The 21948-nt window shown below is 37.7% G+C and overlaps 1 protein-coding gene across 2 annotated transcripts; it reads left to right on the plus strand.

Moving 5' to 3' along the window:
• Positions 1 to 5007: 5007 nt before the first annotated feature.
• slc2a12 (solute carrier family 2 member 12) lies at positions 5008 to 21294 on the plus strand. 2 transcript variants are annotated; one of them, XM_026945091.3, is made up of 6 exons: positions 5008 to 5329; positions 6908 to 7062; positions 12284 to 13654; positions 14433 to 14555; positions 17990 to 18122; positions 19205 to 21294. In XM_026945091.3, the coding sequence occupies exons 2-6, from the start codon at positions 6951 to 6953 to the stop codon at positions 19296 to 19298; spliced, it is 1833 nt and encodes a 610-aa protein (XP_026800892.3). In that variant the 5' UTR covers positions 5008 to 5329; positions 6908 to 6950; the 3' UTR covers positions 19299 to 21294. The 2 variants fall into 2 exon arrangements, with proteins under 2 accessions (XP_026800892.3, XP_026800891.3); XM_026945090.3 differs by having other exon boundaries at positions 5009 to 5329; positions 6928 to 7062.
• The last annotated feature ends 654 nt before the right edge of the window (positions 21295 to 21948 follow it).

Genomic DNA, 21948 nt, shown 5'->3' on the forward strand with positions numbered 1-21948 from the left:
CTGTATGATTCTCAGCCTCTGGAGAAGCTGGAGTTTCTGTGGCTATGATAGCTACTGATATTTGTGTTTGTTGTTGAAGGATTATATTGTTATCTTTCTATATAGGGTTACATGTTGTTGAAGGCACATATTCACTGGTTTTGATGTATTTTGTAAGAAAGATCTGGAAAAATCCTCACTTGATTTAATGCTTGATCTAATCTTTTCTCCTTTTCTTCCAGTTAATTTCAAGGATCATAATTGGCTGACAAACATATCTTTTGTCAAGTAAATGCATATCACAATAATTTACAATTACCTCCATAATACATTAAGTAACCCATTAATTACTAAAAAAAGCCAAACAAATCCTTTAAACAACATAAAAAATATATGCAACTAAAATATGTTACAATATATTGCAACCAAAATAAAATAAAATAAAATATTACAAATAAAATTGCAACTAAAGGTATCATTTGTAATTTTTCAAGCCCTCTGTTGCCTGTGAGATAATGTGCAGTGAAAACAGACAGGCTTTTCCCTTTCTCCCTAGCCAAAGCTCATCAGCTCAACTCAAACTTCATATGCTTTATGAGTTGCCTTTTTTGCTAATAGACATTTGAGTGTTTTTGTTTTAGTTGAGGATGGAGCTAATTTATAGGCTAGAAAAATCTATACAACAGCCTTAAATGAGGAGCCACCGCACAGGGATATTTTATTTTTTTTTGCAAATCACAGTTTTTTTTTTCAGTTTTCTTTGAAATGACTTTATTAGTACAGGTTTAGGATTGCTTTTACAAATTACAACCTGCAACTTTAAATATAAGTAAATATGTGAAGAATTGAAGAATCGAAGACTGCTTTCTGCTTTTGGATCACATGTAAATAGGTCATATGTGAATGGACATAGCCTATTTACAGTTTCTGAAACATTAACTTAATGGTAGAGAAACTCACATGGAGCCTAACATTCTGAACATCATTGCATAAAATGGAGCTGAACAACTAAAAACTAATGATAGTTTGCTGCTGTCATGCTTCAGAATGTCAGCATTTTCTCTTCACTCTCAGGTCATAAACTGTATACTTTTTGTCATAGGTGTAATTTCCTTCCTTTTCTTATTTCTTTTTTAACTTTAGTAAATTTTTTCACCTGGAAACATGACTATTGTATACCTTTAAAAATACCTGCATATGAAGTTAGGAGGGAGTCAGAGTACTGGACAGACTTCAGCTCTAATGGGTTTGACCTTTTTCCATTGAGAATAGGGGCAGGATGGTATAACTCCTGAAATAACTTCTGAAAAACAAGGTGTGGTGATGTTTTGCATCAAGGTTTCTGTTTATTCAGCATGTTTTACAGGCTCATCTGGAAGATCTAACCTGTGGCTAAGCTTATGCTAAATCTGCTGACTGTCCCTCTCTCTAATGCACGTCAAACACAAGGCCCGTTGGCCAAATCCCCCTCCCCCCCCACTGACTCTTTTCATTTGGCCTGCACTAACTTGGAAAAAACGATAATGAAATGGCCCACAGTAGGCCTACACTTGTACTCAACGTTTTCACACTATCCCAGATTCACAGCAGATCCGTTGCCTAACTAAAAATCAAATAAAATCTTTTTTCGAATAAAAATCTAAAAATATCCAAAGGGTAGTTCTCACATGTCGTGAGTTGTGCTGGCAGTGGCATAACCAGAAATTTATTTCGGTGGGAAGATTCTGCCAGACAGATGAGAGGTTTATCACCCAGCGGGGTCATTTTGATAGCACTGTGATGAAAAAATACGGCTTTGAGTTTGCAGCAATATCAAAGTCCAGAGAGTCTTCTATATACCTATGAATCACAACTTACTTTTCTTGTGATCTAGGGACTTTCTTAATATTGCATAGACTGAACTTCTCTACGCGCTACATAGATATATAAGTGTGATAGTCTGGAAAAAAATCAATTAAATTTTATTTGTGTGCCACTTTTAACAAAAGACGTGGCCACAGTGCAGCTTCACAGAAAAACGGATGCAGATTTGGATCTTGAATGAGTAAGTCAGGGGTGACAAAAAAAAACCAAAAAAAAAGCATTGTAGGAAAAAGCTCTGCTCGCTGCTGTACACTCCTTTGCCCCAAATGGCAAAATATTAAGCTTTTAATGGTCTTAACAACAAATCAGTGGTCAGGAAATCAGGAAGAATTAAACAGATAAAGGAAGTTATTATGGGATGGCTTTTCCCTTTGATTTCCTTAAATATTTAAGCCTTGTGGCAGATATCCAAATAATGACTAATCTTTTAAGAAAAAAAAAAGATCCCAGAAGATATTTTTGGAAAATTTTGTACATCTAGACATGTGTTAGTTTGAATTTTACATCAAACATTTTAATCATTATCATGATTTTACCTTTGCGTACAAGGAGACTATATAAGTGAATTTCCGTGGTTCTACCTGTTTAATCAGTTGATGTCTTACAATAGACTCAGGTATGGCTTCTGCTTGATTGGAATGAAAACCCGCACCCTCTCCAGACCAGATAAGATTGGACACCCCTGTTATAGATACTGATAAAAAGCCTGCAACTATTGATTGAAGCAGATTTGGCAGATCGTAATAAACCAAACGTTTGCTCAGGTACTGTGGGGTGTGACCATTCACTGCTTTATGGGCCAGTAGTATTTTATAATCAGTGTGAAATCTTAGTGGGAGTCAATGTAGTGTGGTGATATAATCAAACTTTCTGCTTCTAGCAAGGCTGCTGTTCTAATTGCATTATTGATGAAGTTATATTGTTCTCTATATAACTATTTATCAAACAATTGTCTGACTATAACATACTTTGAGAGCTCAACTTTAGGAAATCATAAATATATTTCACCAAAATGACTCAGTAAGGTTATTTTTTTTACCTTGCCTAGGTGATCTTCCTGCAAAGATCATGTTGTATAAGAAGCCAGTTTAACAAACATGGTGATAAAACATAGTCAGTCTGCCTAAAGATTTCCTCACACAGTGAATGACACACTTTAATCAAGTTGGTAGTGAAATGGATAGAAGCCTAATCAATTCATTTTTTTTCAGTTTGATACCAGCTGTCAAAATATCTGTGCTGCTGCTGTGCTGCAGGCAGAATGAAATCTTTAAATGCAATCTTCTCCCTTTTCACTTTTTGGGGGTTACCAGACATTAAAATGCTAGAATTTACTTGTAGTTTTTGGAACTATATATAACTGTAGCCAGTTATATAACTGAATGTAACCAACGTTTCACCAAGAGAATGGGGTTTCCCGGCTGCCACACAGATAAGTATAGAATTATTGATAGATAGCATGGTTTCATGCTCCCTATTATTTTTTAACTTATTATAATTTAAAGGCAATGCTAGCTCAGTGGTTAAAACATTGGACTACCACTTGGAAGGTCATGAGTTTAAATCCCAGCACCTCCAAGCTACCACTGCTGGGCCCTTGAGCAAGACCCTTAACCCTCAACTGCTCAGTTGTATAAAAAGAGACAAATGTAAGTCACTCTGGACAAGGACATCTGCCAAAAATGCCATAAATGTAAATTGCTTAAAATCCTCTCTTTTTTTAACCAACTTGGATCTATAAGCCAACTCAATTTTGTAATCTTGAGACTAATATATACAGGGACTCGACAAAATAATGGAAACCTGTAACAATATATTAATGTCAAAGACCTAATAAGAGGTACAGCAGTTCCAGAACAGCTTTAATCCTTCTTGGATCGCATGAATGGTTTTTGGTGGAATGTTTCATGAAGAAAATTTTCCAGTTCTTCGATGGAGAAAGGAGATGGATATCTGCTTGACAGTCTGCACTTCAGAATGTTCTGTAAAAGTTGTAATGTTAAAATTAGGTGCTTGTGGAGGCCACAGTAGGTGCTTGACTTCACCCGTTTCCTACATTACCGACAATACTGATACCTGTTGATAGTGTTGCAGTGGGATTTATCCCTCGCTTCATCTCCACCTAAAGAATATGATGCAGTGTCCATTCAGTTCTCTCAATTCCTCAGCTGTATACTCTGCAGCTTCTTCAACTTTCATGCTAATACCACCATCAATGCCATTGCTCTCATTAGCTTGTAGATAGCTAACGCTAACTAGGAGCCAAATCTCTGCTGTATCACAGTGCAACTATGTTGTATAGGGATAAATTTAAATCTATATCTGGATTTCTATAAAGCTGCATTGCGACAATGTCCATTGTTAAAAGCGCTATATAAATAAAATTGAATTGAATTGAATTATGGCAGCATTTGCACCAATGTCTCCACTACTTCTACACTGGATTTCTCATTAATATGACATTCAACGTCTCTGGGAAATGGTGAGAAGAGAAGCTTTTGTTCTTTTGTTTTTAGGAGCTAAAAATGATCCCTTATGTTTGAGATTGTGGAAATGTTTTCTCCTATTAAAGGCCATTGGAACCATGCTAGCAATAACAATGTCCCCCTGTGAAGTCAGCGCAGCAGGTAACGGCTAACTTCTCACAGGACTAACACAAATATAGCACCAACCAACAAATTATCACCAGAATCACTACACACATCACAAGTATTTCACTATAAAACTATTTAATGTGTTTCAGAGTGAAATTTTTCCTTTAAACAGTACTCTGAATGTCTTCCATTATGCTTTCAGACACGACTCGACGCTTGACGACAAAACTCCCCAACTGATTTTAGACGAAAGCGTCCAATTTCACAATATCCTCCTGCTACTTCTGAAACCAAAACAGGCCCGGAAGTATAGATTCATATGACAGAGTTTTAATATGTATTAGTTTTTTTTTTTTTTTTTTCATATGACAGAGTTTTAATATGTATTAGTTTAAGGCCTAACGTGAATTTAGCCGTTTGTAAACGTTAAAGTGATTCAACATGGCAACCTTGCTCTCTGTGCGCGAGCTCCTAAATTGGAGTCTGCTATTTTTCTGCGCGTGCTGGAGTGGGCGGGGCTTCAGGAACACAAGCTCTGGCCAAAACAGGCAGTAGTACATAGTAGCCTACTACATAGTACGTGAAAAGACAACAAAACAACGGCAACGCTGTGACTGGTCGCCATGGTTACGGATAAACTCGTATACTAGGGTACTAAACAGTATTATGAAATAGTGATAGGGCGGTAGGGGTAACGCTTGGTGGCGCACTTTTTGGACATACTATTTAGTAAGGTAGTATGCGGATTCTGGAAGTAGCCATTAGGACCGTGTGCCTGCCGACATTAGGCAGGAACAGAAGTGGCTTCAAACCTGGGGGAAGAAAAGAAAGGTTCACACTACAGAAATGATATCATAAGCATTAAGGGGAAAGTATCCCGAGCGTCCTGTAAGGTAAGATTTGGATGGTTAATTTACCGTTAAATCTAAGAGTCGAGTTTTCTGAGAATTTAGTGTACTTCCTTTAACGGACTGTGAGAAGAGAACAGCTATGTTGACAACATGACAGGACTGATTCACATTGTGACTTATTTCTGCAGCAGGCGGCTTAAAAGTCAAAAATTGTAACACTTTGTGTTGTTTCATTGTGTTTACCTTCTGCCAGAAAGTCTGTTAAAGTTGAATTGACCTTGGCAGGTTTGTCCTAAGTGTGTGTTATGTTATGTTGCTGCTCCTCTAATCAGAAGTCTGTTTTTGCCTTCACTTAAACTGCATTAAACCTGTGACTTTTTAAAAATATTTATTTTAATGTATGAATTTATGGCCAGGTAAGTAAATGTTAAGGCATGGAGAAAGATTGGAGTTTTAACAACAAAAACAAACATCCTTAATGACAAAAACAGCAAGCTGATGTGTTTTCAGTCTTCAGTATTATTCAGCATGTCTGTTTTTTATGAAATGTGGAGGATGTCTGTAATGATGATGAGGATCAATTAGCATAAGCATAACCACAAGATAAGCAATCACTGTATTGACCTCAGAGATCTATCAGAGAGACTTGATGACAATCTGTACACGGTTGTCGCTTTAAAAATTCCATGCACGCTACACACACCTCATTTTAATACAAACTGGGTGTTTTTCTCTTTATTATAACATCTTGTTGTAGGTCCTGTGTCTGCACAAGTTGTGCTTTATCATTACTAGATTACATGACAAAAACATGTGTAGGCTTTTACCTGTAGGAACCTGTGTTTTTGTTCTGCACTTGAAACTGTCAGTACTTGGCTTTGTTTTGGTTTCAGCAATAGACTGCTTCCTGGAGTGTTATTATACCGAAGAAAAAAACGCAAATCCTCTTTTCCCACAGGACATAATGGGAAAACATCTCAATTCAGACTCAAACGTGAACACCTGTATCAGCTGTCACTCACTCAGTGTTTTTTGTTTTTCGCACCATGCTGTGTAAACTCTAGAGTTGTGTGTGAAAATCACAGGAGGTCAGAAGTTTCTGAAATACTCAAACCAGCCCTTCTGGTACCAACATCCATGCAACAGTTAAAGTCACAGAGATCACAGTTTTTCCCCATTCTGATGTTTGACATGAACATTAACTGAAGCTCTTGACCTTTATCTGCGTGATTTTATGCATTGTACTGCTGCCACATGATTGTCTGACTGGTTAACTGCATAAATGAGCAGGCGTTCAGGGGTTCCTATTAAAGTGGACAGTGAGTATATATTAAATAGGGATATTTCTACTGGAAAAGCAGGTAAAATATGGAGTAATCTTTCCTGATGAGTGAACATACAGTCGGTAAAAAATATTGCTATGACTAACAGACACAGAGATACTCCTGTAATAATTATTACCCCACGTAACCCCCACCTCCCCATGTAAAACGAATCCAATCCGAAAGGGACGAATTCCTTGAGCTCACACAATGGCACAAACCCCTTCTAATTTGTGGTGGACGGTAGATCTGCCATGACCGCCATTACCTTCAAAACGGTCTCTTCACTTTCTTACAGCATTTCTCTATACCCTGCAGCTGCACTGCCCTGGTGGGAGAGCATGGATCCTCCAGCTGAGACTGATCGAACGACCTCTGACCTCCTGAACCAGGCAGATCCGCGTGCTCAGGATGTGCACACACACACTGAGAAAGCTGCACCTGCACACACAGGTATGGTTTGTGTCACGGCACACAGGCAGTCCTTTACCTTTTCGGAGTGAAAGACCCAAAGCAGGTTTTGCAGGGGTTTCGTCTTTTTTTTTTTGCAGCCAGGGACTCCTCCGGTGATTGCAGCACATATTTATTTTTTGAATACAATCCATCTGTTCAAATATGTCATGTTATGCAAACATGTACCATTATTAGCTTTTGAGTGAAGCCATTTAAACCCCATTACGTGATCTGTAAATTAGGATTAGAAATGTAATAACTAATATATGACTCAATGACTATAGAGTCGTTGGCACAAGGATAGTCACTGGATTTAAAAAAGTTCACAGAATCCCGTGTTTAACACAGCTTTATTCACAAGTTTTGTGTGAAGCACTTACTGGTGAGTAAACAAGATAAGCTCGAGTGTTTGCTGACTGGCAGTGGGAAAAGATCTTTAGCTGATCATCAGCCATATCAGCCAAATAGCTTCTATATGTAGATAGCTTCTTTATACAGACGGCTTCTTTATGTACAGTTGAGGTCAAAAGTTTACATCCCCCTTTCAGAAAAAAAACCATGCATTAAGAGCCGGGGGCGTGAAAACTTTTGAACAGAATGGAAATGTGTTTTTCTTATTTTGCCTAAATATCATATTTTTTCATTTAGTACTGCCCTTCGGAGGCTACAGAAGATAGTTACATGTTTCCCAGAAGACAAAATAAGTTAAATTTACCCTGATCTTCAAATTCAAAAAGTTTTCACCCCCCGGTTTTTCCTTCTGGAGCATCTGTGAGCGTTTGAACCTTCTGTAATAGTTGCATATGAGTCCTTCAGTTGTCCTCAGTGTGAAAAGATGGATCTCAAAATCATACAGTCATTGTTGGAAAGGGTTCAAATACACAAAAATGCTGGAAAACCAAAGAATTTGTGGGACCTGAAGGATTTTTCTGAAGAACAGCAGGCAATTTAACTGTTCAGGACAAACAAGGGACTCATGAACAACTATCACTTAACAAAAAAACACAGCTGTGGATCATTCAGGTAACAACACAGTATTAAGAATCAAGTGGATGTAAACTTTTGAACGGGGTCATTTTTATAAATTCAGCTATTATTTTCTCTTGTGGACTATATGTAAACATCTTTTATGTGAAATATCTTAGTCAGGTCAGCACTAAATAAACAATAACATGCATTTTGTATGATCCCTCTTAGTTTGGTAAAATAATTAACATTTTATTGCATTAACAAGATTCTGATAGGGGGATGTAAACTTTTGACCTCAACTGTATGTAGCTGTTGCCCATTTTCATTGACTAAACTTACCAGACTCTCTAGAGAAGCTAGAGGTCTGAATTGCTATATTACAGCAACTTTGGTAACAATAACAACAACAAAACCATAGTAATACTAATAGAGACCATTTTGGTTCAGACTCATGTCTTAATCACGACAGCAGGTCAACAGGTCCGACTGCTTCAGGGTCATTCATTCTAACTGGAAATTTACACTGGCTGGATGTGGTTTGTTTTATTTATTTATTTATTTATTTTAGATTAAGCAACAGATCACCTGTTTATGTGTAAATTTATGTGTAACTATGTGTAAATATTAAACTGAACAAGCAAGAAATCTGTTAAAAATAAACAAGGCCAAAACAAAGCAATTAATATGGAAAGCATCTGACCTTGAGGCCAGTTTACATGGTAGTTAAACCGGTTGTTAATGCTAGGCTGTGAACTGAACTAAGACATTCCACAAGACTAGATGCATTAGTTGATGACAAAGATTGGTATGTATTCCCTTTATTTATAGAGACAGTCTCATTGAGATCAAGATAAAGATGTCTTTTCTAAGAGAGACCTGTTACAATATATAACGAATATAAAATTGACAAAAACAGTCACATTACAAGCACACGTTGGAACATACACTCTACATAGATAAGTGGGTAAAAGATGAACTAAACGTCATTAAAAAAAAAGCTTGTTGTGTTGCTGAGAAACTGTCCTCCATTTGGAAGACTCTCCTGTATCAGAAAGCTTAAACTTATAGCTTTACATCTGATTGACTGACATCTTTCAAAGTGTTAATACTAGTGACTCCTTCCAAAAATGTTAAATAAACCCCTCTTTCGCTCACACACACACACACACACACACACGCACGCACGCACACAGAAAGCGCAGCTTGTCATTTTATCGAGAAAATGGATAGTGTAACCGAGTGTTTACAACCAAGATTCCTTCCATAACCCTTAATTTGTTAAACAACACGTTTTTAAATCTGTTTATTATTAGTCTTAGATTATGTGGAGGATCCACCATGCAAATCCATGTGTATGAGATGTTACTGTAGAAGCAATAACGTATTAGAACATGTTACAGCCAGAGCTACCCATGCTGTTACATGAAAATAATGCTCACCTTTCGACCAATCAGATTCGAGCATTCAACAGCACTGTGGTATAAAGAAACAATAAGAGTGCAATAATACACAAGAAAACCTGTGATTTGCCTTATAGCCGAAACTACTGTCAGAGCTGCTGTTATAGAAAATTAACACCATCTGACCAGTAAGATTCGAGAATTCAGCAGCGGGTTCATACAGTTACATTAAAGCACCAAAGTAAAACTGTGTTAAACTATAGTTAACTTTCAGGCAAAAAAGAAATGTAAGAAATAAGAATGAGTCTACATCTAAACGAAAGAGTCTGAACACACTGATTATGCTGTAGCTAAAAACTCCAGAAGTGTTTCTCAGCCTCTCCTTAACTTGTTCAAACACTAGACCAAGATAATTGTTCGACCTGAGACACACCCAGAGCGAAACAAATATGGCTGTAAGTCTGTTAGTATTGCGAGTGCTTTGTACTTAAAATCACAGATCTGACATGGTTCTATACAAGAGATAATCCCAACAGGTTGGACCTTTCTGACATTCTGAATAGCTAAAGTATCAGTGTAGAGTAGGAGTGTTAGTGTTTGCTCATTTGCATGTAAGTAATTTATTATATCCATTATCTGAACTTAATCAGGGTGTAGACATTTATAGCTGAATGAACAAGTAACAAAACACAACCTGCTGATCATGTTACTGTGATTACGAGTGCTGTGAGTGAGGAGCAGCTCGTTGGATGATAAGTGTATAGAAACACAAACCACCTGCTGGCTTCTGGTTCAGAAATGCCAAAATGCTTCTGTTGCCTGGAAATACAGCTGCCATTAAAGTACCTAGTTGCAAGAGACAAGTGAGTGATTAGTGTGTTCTTCTCTGAGTGCACTGATGAGGCAGCGCATTAGCCATTTAAAGAGAAGGCCATAAAGCTATCAGTAGTGGTGAGAGATAATTATAGTAGCACCTTCTAAAATACAAGAGAATGTGAAAGTCTATCCAGGTTATATAACCTGTTTTATACCACAGTGAGTTTGAATTCTTGAATCTGATTGGTCAGAAGCTGTGCATTATTTTGTAGTTCCAGCTGTAACGTGAAAAATAGTTCATGAATTATTAATGTGCGTGTACTTAGACATTATTGTTTCTATAGAAACAGCTCATTCACAGGGACTTGTATGGCGGACAGTCCACATAATCTAGACTAACAGCAGATAAAAAACATTATGTTTATCAAAAGAAAAACATGTAATTGTTTATGTGGTGAAGTTTTTCTTTTTTTTTCTTTTTTTTTTTTTTAAACAAGACATTTGTTTAACATTTATGGAAGGAATGTCGGGTGTCAGCACTTTGTAACAGTCACAACATTACAGTCACAACATTACAGTCACAACTCTCGGACATTCCACAACATTAAATCTAATATAAGCCATTAAAATGCACAATGTTGCTGTTCATTAATAAATTGTAGTTGTTGGCAAATCACAATGATATAAGCAGATTAACACAGTCCAGATTGTGCGGTCATAAGAATATAATTCACACCGGCATGGTGTGATACTATTTTCATGTAATCCCATGGTCTGTCGTGTTATTTCTTACATATTTACAATTACAACCAATTGCAAAATTTACAGCACAACACTCACTTTTCTGATATAGTAGTTCTGTGGATACCCATGATAACATGAAAAATTGTTTCTCGCATTAACCATTAGCTGATATATATATTTTTTTTATTGATTGTTTCACTTCACTGTGTTTCATTTTGAAATTAAATAAAATGTTGTTGAAACATATAATCATTCATATGGTGATGTTTTGTATAAGGAGATATATATTTAGCATTTATGGAAAGAGTCTTGGGCGTCAGCGTATTGCAGAGATCAGTAAGTTTTCTGCCACAGGAAAGTCACAGAGTGCTTTGCGTGTTCCGATTTCTCTGTAACAAGACAAGCTGCATTTTTTTTGGTCTTAGTAACTTCAGGAGAAAGAAAAACAAGAGGCTAGCGACCGGCCACATTTTTATTTCTGTGATAACGTAAGTGATAACAGGAACCGACTTGTTTCAGTGATGTTCCACAACAGTAAATGTAACACCATCCCACTGGTTTTCTATAACAGCATGCCCCGTCATGTTTTATGGCTTACATATCACCTACCTTCTGTTCTGTTCAGATCCAAATGACCCGTTTTAAACTTTGACTATTTTATTTGTAGAAAATCAAAGAAGTCATTTTTTGGAACTGTCCTTGCTCTTTCAAATTCATTAGAATGTCTCATAAGATCAGGGCTGAGCTTCCCAAGAATACTGCAGCACAAAGATCACTTATTATTTGTCGAGTGAGTATCTCATAGAAAAAGAGGGATCTGGAGTTTCACTAGAAGTGAGGAAACTGGGGTCCGCTTAATTCCCTTATATACAAATTATATGTATATGCAATATCTATGCACTAAAATTCCAAATATTTACCACATGTCAAGATATAAATGATATATAATTATGAATAAAATACATGCAATGATGTCAATATTTAATATTCACATATATCTGAAAATATATCTAAACAGGTGCTAAGAAAATGTATAAATGCTAACCCTGTCTATAGCCCTAATCTTAATTTTAAATACATTTCTAACTAACTGAGTTGTGCAAGCAAGCATGAGACCATGTGGGCGTGTATATTGGAAAAACGCAACAATTTTGGGTCATCGATGTTGTTCATACTGCTTAAAGTTGAGATGTAGTCAAGATATATTGCACTGCTAATTAAAAATGGTTTATGTTTCACTATAGAGGATTTTAACTTTGCTGTTTTATCATGTGTAACTGTTCTCTGTCCAGGGTGTGGAGCAGTGCTGGTGCTGTGCGCGGTGTCCATGGCCTCCCTCAGTGGTCTCATGCTGGGCTATGAGATGGGTCTGATCTCTGGAGTGCTGCTTCAGCTCAGGGAGGTACTGGCGCTCTCGTGCCCGCAGCAGGAACAAGCCGTGGGTGCCCTGCTGCTCGGAGCGTTCCTGCTCTCAGTGGCAGGTGGCACCATTGTGGACCATTATGGACGCCGTTTCTCCATCATCCTCACGGCGGCGCTGTGCACTTGTGGCACGCTGCTGAGCGTCTGCGCTCCCTCCTTCTGGACGCTGGTGGTGGGCCGTGTGTTGGTGGGAATGGCCGTGGCACTCTCGGGCACGGCGTCGTGTCTGTACATAGCAGAGGTGGCGCCTGCTGCCTGGCGTGGGAGGTGCGTATGTGTATACGAGCTAATGGTGGTCCTGGGTGTCCTGCTGGGATTTGGGCTGAGTTGGGTGTTTGCAGGAATGGTGGACGGCTGGAGGTTCACTTTGAGTGGCGTTCTGGTGCCTGCATGCCTGCAGATGGGCATCATGCCTGTGTTGCCCCAAAGCCCACGCTTTCTCCTGACCAGGCACAGACAGAAGGAGGCACGGAAAACTCTTGCCCGTTTACGAGGGACCATCCCAGACGCAGTGGAGGAAGAGCTGAAGGTCGTCATGGCAGCTCTGGACGCTGAGCATCAGCAGGGTTTTTTGGATCTATTTCGCTCTCGTGCCAACATGCGGAGGAGGATGTTTGTGGGAATGGCGCTGGTGTTTCTCCAGCAGGCTACAGGACAGCCCAACCTTCTAGCCTACGCCTCCACAGTGCTGCGCGGAGTGGGATTCCACAGTAACGAGGCTGCTACACTCGCCTCCACTGGCCTCGGTGTGGTTAAACTGATCGGTACAGTCCCAGCAATTTTATTGGTGGACCGGGTCGGGCCCAAAGCTTTCCTTTGCATTGGTGCTGTTGTCATGACCCTGTCGACAGCAGCTTTGGGTGGCGTAACACTACACAGCCAAACACAAGTGGCCAGCCTGTGCCAGAGCCCAGGCCAGCTAAATCAAACCCCAGTGTGGAGGGGACATGATGCTAGCATTAGGACAAACACACATGCTGATTTTTTGTCAGAACAGAATAGCACTCATCTTCGAATAAACCCTTTTAAATATACTCAGGTACCCTGGATTTTAAACTCCACAGAGGACCACAGAGCAGCAGTAACGAACTCAGAGACACCAGCAGAGGAGTCTTGGAAAGAGAGATCTGAGATTTCATTAGAATCTGTGTCAGTGAGTGAGGTGTCTCCTTCCCTGAAATGGATCTCTCTGGTCAGTTTGCTTATCTATGTGGCAGCTTTCTCCTTCAGCCTGGGACCAAGTAAGTCCAGTAACACTTTATACAATGGAAACATATTACTACAGTGTACATTTTGCATTTGCACCAAATGTAGCTCAACAGACAAAGTTCTGAGGTTTGTTTCTTTAGCTTTACACTGTTGCTGTATGGCTGATGTAGTTCAGGACACAGTGTGACTTACTTTGATCTCTAAAGAGGACCAAAACCTCACTGTGTAGCTGAACTCAATGGGTTGTAACAATATGGTAGATATGTAGAATGCCAGGAGGTAAAAGTATACCAGAATGCTGGATGCTATACAAATGATCATATAGTTCCACTTTGAAATTAATAATAAATACAATACAAGGTTGTTGAGATTTTCTGTGAGAAAGCATTATTATATTATCCCACGTCATAAATTAAATTACCATAAACATTTACCATCAAACGCAAGCATAATGGTGTTTTCTCTGTTTCTCTGTCTGATCTATTTAGATCTATTTAATCAGTGTGATCTGTAAGAGCTTGTGTCAAAACATGTCAAAATACCCGCAGTTGCGAATAGATTGACTATAATTTTATTAAATCAAGTTCAGTCAATGAAATATTTTAGTCTAGAGCAATAGTTACTGAACTGGATATTCATTTTGAGTAAAATTTTTACTTTAATCACAAATGTTGTTGCTGAGCAGTTAGTAATATTTTAAAAAACATAATTGAATTTTTCTTAGCATCATTAATGACATAATATGAAATAAAGCAGCAATAAGAGGTGTGATGAGGTATCATATTATGACTGTGTGTATATTTATTTCAGTGGTCTATGTGGTTTTGAGCGAGATTTTTCCCACTGGGATCAGAGGAAAAGCCGTGTCTGTGGTCTCTGCCTTCAACTGGGCCATGAACCTGCTCATATCAATGACCTTCCTCACACTCACAGGCAAGCCGCATTATCTACAGATATGAATTACAGTCGAACATGGATATGGCTTATGACATTTCACGTGAACTAATCAGTGTAGCAGGATGATTCAGCATTTTCTGTTTTCTGCATTACTTGACAGGATGGTTTCACCCTGTCAAGTAGGATCTCTCATTAAATATATAGAGAGACATTACGAAGAAAAATAAAGCTTGAAAGGAAGTAGCATAGATCATTGCTGCGTCTGCTGAATGTACATAGCTAGTACAGCTCGCGTGCTTTGCTAAGCTATTGCCAAGCCTAGCATGCAACATGTAAATCACAATAATTAGCGTGTTTATTTAAATTGTATGTATAGTTGGCTTTAAAAGCTATATATAGCTAATACCATTTCTCTCTGGCACTAAAAAAATTTCTGGACCACTGAACCATCTTTTGATATGCCTGGTTTCATCATCACTACTTTCTGAAAGCGTAATTTGTTGGCAGAAACTGATCCAAATGCTTTTTTAAATACCAGTTTAGCTTTATTCATTCTGTTTCTCAATAGGATTCTTGTACCTGGCAGGTTCTTGCAAGTTTCTTTTCCTGTAAACCAAGACATATGTATCACCTATGGCAATATGACTATTGTATTGTGAATTTATTTACAGAAAACTATACTTATGCTATTGTGAATATATACTAAGGCTTTATACGGGCTATAGCAGCTCAGTTTAATCAGCCTCTTTGGATTCCTTTCTATTTCCTGTTAACAGCTCCCAGGGAAGACACAATGTAGATGATCTAAACCATAGCAACTGAATTTTAAATGATTTTCAAGCATTCATCATTCTGTAGAAGTGTTTTAAAAAAAAGCTGGTATGGTTTCAAATGCTAGTTAGAATAGAAGTGCATTTCTTATATAAGAAGTGTTTGAAGCCGATGGGAAATACAGTGCCTCATTTGTAATCGATGCATCATTAATGCAGTTTTTTTCTATTCTGGTCTCTAGCAAAACACAAGCTACACCAATGCCACTGACTTTGTTCATTTGTTAGTATTAATGAAGCCATTAATTACTTCAACAGTAAATAATTTCTTCTGCTGCTTAGAAACTAGGGATTGTAGGAATTGCTTAGAAATGGTCAAGTATTAACAAGTGATGATAAGAACATTTTTTGAGTTTTTTATCGAAAATATTCAGGGTTCAAGGTAGAACATTATGTAATCCCTTGTGTAACTTAAGGAAATAAGCATCGCCTTTCAATAAATAATCATTATGATAATATATCCTGCATTAGTTAATGACTACTGCCTAATGATAATGAGGTAGTCTACTCATAAATGCTATCAGCAAATGATAAAAAAACAAAACAAAAAAAAACAACAACAGATGACAGAGTGTTCATGTGTCCAAGGGTTAAGGTCATATTTATGTGACAGAGATGCTAAAGTGATTAAGACAATTATGTTCAATTATGTAAAATCTATGATTGTAGTCAGTCACATCCCTTTCATCACATATTAACACCTTGATTTTTCTCTCAGTTCATCCTTCAGGTAAAGAGAGTTTAACCTAGGTGTAAGGGTATCACAGTTTGAAAATTTCACAGTATGATAACCTAGTCTAAAAATATCACGGTTTCATGGTATTACAGTATTAGTCTTCCATTTAAAATCGCAGAAGCTTCTGGTGAAAACTAAAGGAAAAATTTATTATAAAGTCTTTGTACAAAAGTATCTTTGCACATGCTTGGATATACAACAAAAAAGGAAACAAAAAGATGAACCTGCAAGTAATTGTTCTTCTGTCTTAGGTAGTTTTGAGAATGACTTCAGTTTTGTTGTTGTGAACTGTCACGTTGTTGTTATAAGCTGAAAGAGAGAATGGCTGTGAGGAAAAGCGGTATGCTGAGCCAAAAATATATATATATATAACTAGCATTGAAGTGTGCAGCACTGCTTAGCCAAAAATAGTCTTGTTTCATTTTGTTCTGGTCAGCAATGCGGTGTTGTTATGGGAGCTTGATAGCCAAAGGGTTTTCATTGCAGTTGTGCCCCCTGCTCTGGGAAACGGAGGTTGCTGAAGTTCAGAGAAAGAGTGCTGTGAGGGGTTGGAGCCGGACACAAAAGGCTGAGAACAAGTAGAGAAAGGCACCTGACCTCATAAAAAAATTAACAGGTAGACGGTAATAAATGGAAATGCACTTTAATCTGTGTTTTGAAAAAGTCAACGGTGCGGAAATTGTCTGATCACACACCATGATTAACCATGCCACCCTAATAACCTCACCCAAGTGCTTTAAAGTGTTTTTAACATTTGCACAATGATGAGCCAGCAGGACTGAGTGACACTGGAGGAGGCTGGTCAGGGTATCTGGCTGGATTTTCAAGTCACAGGCAGAATTCCTGCAATTCAGAGGCTCCAGGAACTTGCTCAATGAAAGAGAGAGGGCTCAGGGTGTTTTCATAGCTGTCATCAGGGTCAGTTTACACAGTCTGGAGACAGCAGCAGAGTAGACCCACATAATGATGACAACACATATTAAAACTGAGTTCAGTTCTACAATACATGTACCCCCCCCAAAAAAAGATCTTTTCCATGTGTTTTCCCCACATTGTTCCACTAATAAATCAGGCTTGGTTCTCGTCGCGCTAGAGTTCAGCTAGAAACCGACTGATCTCACAGGCAGTTATGATTGCTTTAGTGTGCACTTGAGCATGATCGCTGAGTTCACACCTGCCCAAACAAAAAGCACAGAGGGGGTAAACACTCCAGGGCTCAAGTCAAAAGGCCTGTATGCATATGTGAAAGTGTCTTTCAACATGCATATACTTGCTGAATAAACTGTATATAAAAATACATATGTTGATATGATGGTAATAAGGCAATTTATGACTAGGTTTCCTGTGGCAAAAGTTGTGAATTATGTGTATAAATGAAGGCTAACACCTTTGAGTATAGTATATTTAAAACCTGTTTACTCTGGATATAATCTTTAAAGCATAGAGTAAGTAGATCTAATCAAAGTGATCATTTTCTGACCTGTTATAAGTGAGTGTGAGGTTAATAGAGGTTGGAGAAGGATGGACAGACCAGAGATTGCCAGCTGCACCATTTCTGTATGAGTATTATTTAACTGAACAACAGCTAACAATAGAGAGCTACAGACTACAGCTTGTGACAGGAACGCAGTTCCATTAACAAAAAAAATAGAGAGGAGGTGGGGCTTACCATGACTTACTCCATATTTTTAATGCGTTTAATGGGATGTGTCAGTCAATCACACGTTTAGAAACAAATGAATTATGTTTACTAATTATTCCTAAATGTCACATGATCCATATCAAGGTTATTGGCTAAAATATTAATAGCAATATTTTTTTAATTTATATATCATCTTATTTAAGTTTGTGTATAAGGTGAGAAAAGTTGTGTGAAGCCATTTTGTGTTTGTGACTCGTTGCAGAGAAGATCGGCCTCCCCAGTGTGATCTTCTCATACACTGCTATGAGCTTTGTGCTGCTCGTATTTGTGATCGTGTTCGTGCCGGAGACGAAGGGCCGATCACTGGAGCAGATCTCCAAAGAGCTCGCCATGAAGTGAGCAAACATACACACACTCACTCACACACACACACACATTACATAGATTGCATTATCCCCTTTCACTTGCTGGTAGTCAAATGAGGTGAGAGAGTCCTCGCTGCAGAACCGAAAGTCCTCGCTGCAGAACCAAAAGTCCAGGGGGAGGAGCACAACACTTTCTACAACTCCAAAGCCTAACCTGAACCCAGACAATGCCATCCAGCCCCAAACACTCCATTATGTCCATCCACTGGACTTTTGGCTTGACTCTACCCACACAGGAGGAGCTAGATCACGTCTGACTCCACCCCATGGACTTTTTGTACTGCAGTGAGCAGTACTTGAATCAGGCTGGTTACACAGTCCTCAGTGTAACAATGTAAGAAAGATGGAATATAGAACCTTATAACACAGTGCTGCTGAGTTCTTGATTCTGATTGGTCAGACGGTGTTGAATAATTTTTTCTAAAAGCAACTCTGACAGTAATTTGTTTGCAAGGCAATTCAAAGATTTATATTATTCCTCTAGTTCACAAATGGATAAAAAAAACTTGATATTTGTAATTTCTTACATTGTTACACTGATGTGGTGAAGTTTTCTCTGAGGGAGTTTTCTGTAACTGAAAGTTTTCTGAACAGTCTTCACGACAGAGGAGTTTGCACTTTCTCGATAACATAACAAGCTGCTTTTTTTGTCTTATTAACTTTAAGAGAGAGAGATAAAAAAAAAAGAGGTTGGTGAGGGAGTGACCTTTATATCCCTATAAGTGACTAACTTCAAACTTCTCACAACATTAACATAACTATAAATGGGTAAAAAGTACAATGTGATGTTCTTTAATAAATAAAAATGGCCGTGGAATAAGAGGAATAAAACACTTTGAGACACGATGTTATAGGAAATGAATCAATTTCAGGGTGGTAACTGTAAGTCAGCTTCATCACACCACACCTTCGCTGGTTTATTTTCCTATAAGAGCACGCCCCCAAGTGTTTTAATCCTTACTTATTACATAAGTATAATATCGTAAAGCTACCTGATTGCGCATCTTCCATTCATGTGAATCTCACATACACACACTCTGATACTTCCACAGGAACCATCTTGACAGCACACTGTTGTGCTACCGATGGCAAAAGAAGCCCAAGACTGACCTGTCACAGGAAGAGAAATCCCTGGCGGCAGTCTGATCCCAAACCAACGGGAAAGAGGATAAAGAAAGAGAATGAAGAAGAGCTTGCTGATCAGTGATGGAAGGTTATATGACCTAATTAATAGAAATTAGGAGGGAGATTGATGATGAGGCTGAGCCTACCCTGATACCCAAGAGAGAAATTACGGTCAGTAAAATGGCTGTTGATGTGGTGTTCAACAGTAGCTGATAGCAGCACACACAGACTGTCTGAAGTCTGAAATGCAGCCATTTATTGTTTTTTTTTGTCTTAATCCTTTTCTAAATACATGATTTTGAAGAACACTTTTAACATGAATAGTTTTGGATAGTCGTGGCCATATCTGTGAAGTCTTTATGGGAAAAAAAAGAACATTTTTGATGTGAAATTGTTTTAAAAAATAATCTGACTAGATTGATACATTTGTCTCATAAAAGACACATTTGTCTCTTGAATTAGTATTTTGTATGTGGGTATGTTTGCTAATTGTTATACATCATAAGGGATTCATCCTACTGCGGTCTAGAACCTCCTCCAACAAACGCAGACTTTCTGACTTCCTTCAGCAGTTGGAGGTGAAATATTGTGTAAAAAAATGGCAGTGATAATGTCAGTCTGTACTGTACTGTTAACTTATTTGTTGTGAACAAACTCATTCTTACAGACAACTTTAGGCAACGGCTAAATATCTTGTTAATCTTCTATTTGTTATTTCATTGTTGTGGGTACATTAGTTATTAACAAATATATTTTTTTCTGTTATAGTAGGCTTTCATTTAAAATTTGATAAGGTACTGAAAAAATCAAGTGAAAACATCTTCAGTATAGCCAAAATTATAATGTTTCTCATTATACCACAGCAGTGTTCTCCAATCTGATTGATCACAAGGTGTTGATTAATATTCTATATTATATCAATGTGCTCGCTCTAATATGTTAGTGTTTCTATAGTAACAGCTCATTCACAGGGGCTTGTACAGTGCACGCTCCTCATAAACGGGTTTAAAATATTGAATTTTGTGAAATTTGCTGGGTGTTTTTTTTTTTTTTGTGAGATTTTATTTAGCATTTTGGGAAGGAGTCTCCAGTGTCAGTGCTTTATAACAGTTCTGGCAAGCTGCATGTTTTGAAAGCAGATGAGGCTGGCGAGGGAACAACTGTTATAACGTAAGTGATAACAGGTACTAACTTGTTTCGCAGACGTTCCACAACATTAAATGAATAAAAATGTTGTTAGTGTTGGGAGATTGCTGTGGTATAAGAAGAATAACACACTTTGGGACATGCTGCTGTAGGAAAATAATCAACTTCCGGGTGGAAACAGTAACTCTGGTTTGTGCCACACCACACTGTTGTTGATGATTTTTCTATAACAGCAGACATTGTGGTGTTTCATTCCTTACTTATGGGATACGATAAGACAAATATAAAATTACTGTGCATACAGTGGACATAAAAAGTCTACACACCCCTGTTAAAATTGCAGCTATTTTATTTTATTAAAACATCCCTTCTGTTTGTTTTTCACTTGACATGACCTCATGACCTTAATTTTTTTTTTTTTACATCACAAATGCCTGCAATTTTAACAGGGTTGTGTAGACTTTATATATCCAGTGTATTTTAATGTTTTAAAGTTTTTACTAATTTCTTGTTACATTGGCAAATAGTTTAGCTCATTTCATAAATGTATTTCTATATAACAGAAAAAGTACATATCAATAGAAGAATATAAGCTTAAAATGAGTAAAAATGGCTAGAAATAGGCTCAATTCTCTTATTTGTTTTATTATAATCTTATAATGAGAAATATTTGATACTTTCAATGATATTTAAGAACTTTTCACTTTTTTGCAGTGGGTTTACTTTATACAGAATACAGAACAGATAATTAGATATTTATGCTAGCTGTGCCACTACTGTATTTACATTGCACTTCTGATTCAAGTGCATACTACCTTATGTCATGATTTGGATTTAACTACAACTGTGAAAATAAAGCTGTCTAACAATCCTGAACTTCAATTAATTTGAATGAAAATCCACAAAGAGATCCACTATGTAGTGTAAGGAATAGTATGGGATAGTGTGTAGTATACTGTATATAAAAGTGTAATAGAGTATTGTATAGTAAATATGTTAAAAGTACGACCTTTCAAACAGAGAGAAAAGCCTTTTCATCAGTATGTGTGCTCTTATTAAGAGACTCCAGCTGTTCTCTCTGCTCTGCAGATGGCTCTAAACTAAACTTCAGGACTTTCTGAGACTTTTGGAGAGATGCCTTTTTTCAGACAGGTTCTTTATTCATTCATCACATCTTTTTGTTTCACAACAGGTGATATTGATGCTCTTTTAATCCTTGAGCAGCCAGCTGTTCTTCTCATTTTACAGGGAGGCTGGATTACACTTGTATTTTCTGGGAAAAGGCATTACGAATTATTTCATCATTCATTTAGGTAATATAATCTCAGGGAGTGTGTGGCAGGTGCAAGTGTTGGATCAAGCATTAGGTGTTAGAAACTGATCAGCGAGCCACGGCTGCTTCAGGATCAAAAAAATAACATTAATACACTTCTGATTTATTTCTGTGGCTCTACACCATTTTCATTTCAAAAAGCACAAATTCCAGCACTTTCCAAAACCATATTTCTATCCTGGTTGTATTCAT

Source organism: Pangasianodon hypophthalmus, chromosome 16 (assembly GCF_027358585.1).
Source record: "Pangasianodon hypophthalmus isolate fPanHyp1 chromosome 16, fPanHyp1.pri, whole genome shotgun sequence".
NCBI lineage: Eukaryota > Metazoa > Chordata > Actinopteri > Siluriformes > Pangasiidae > Pangasianodon > Pangasianodon hypophthalmus.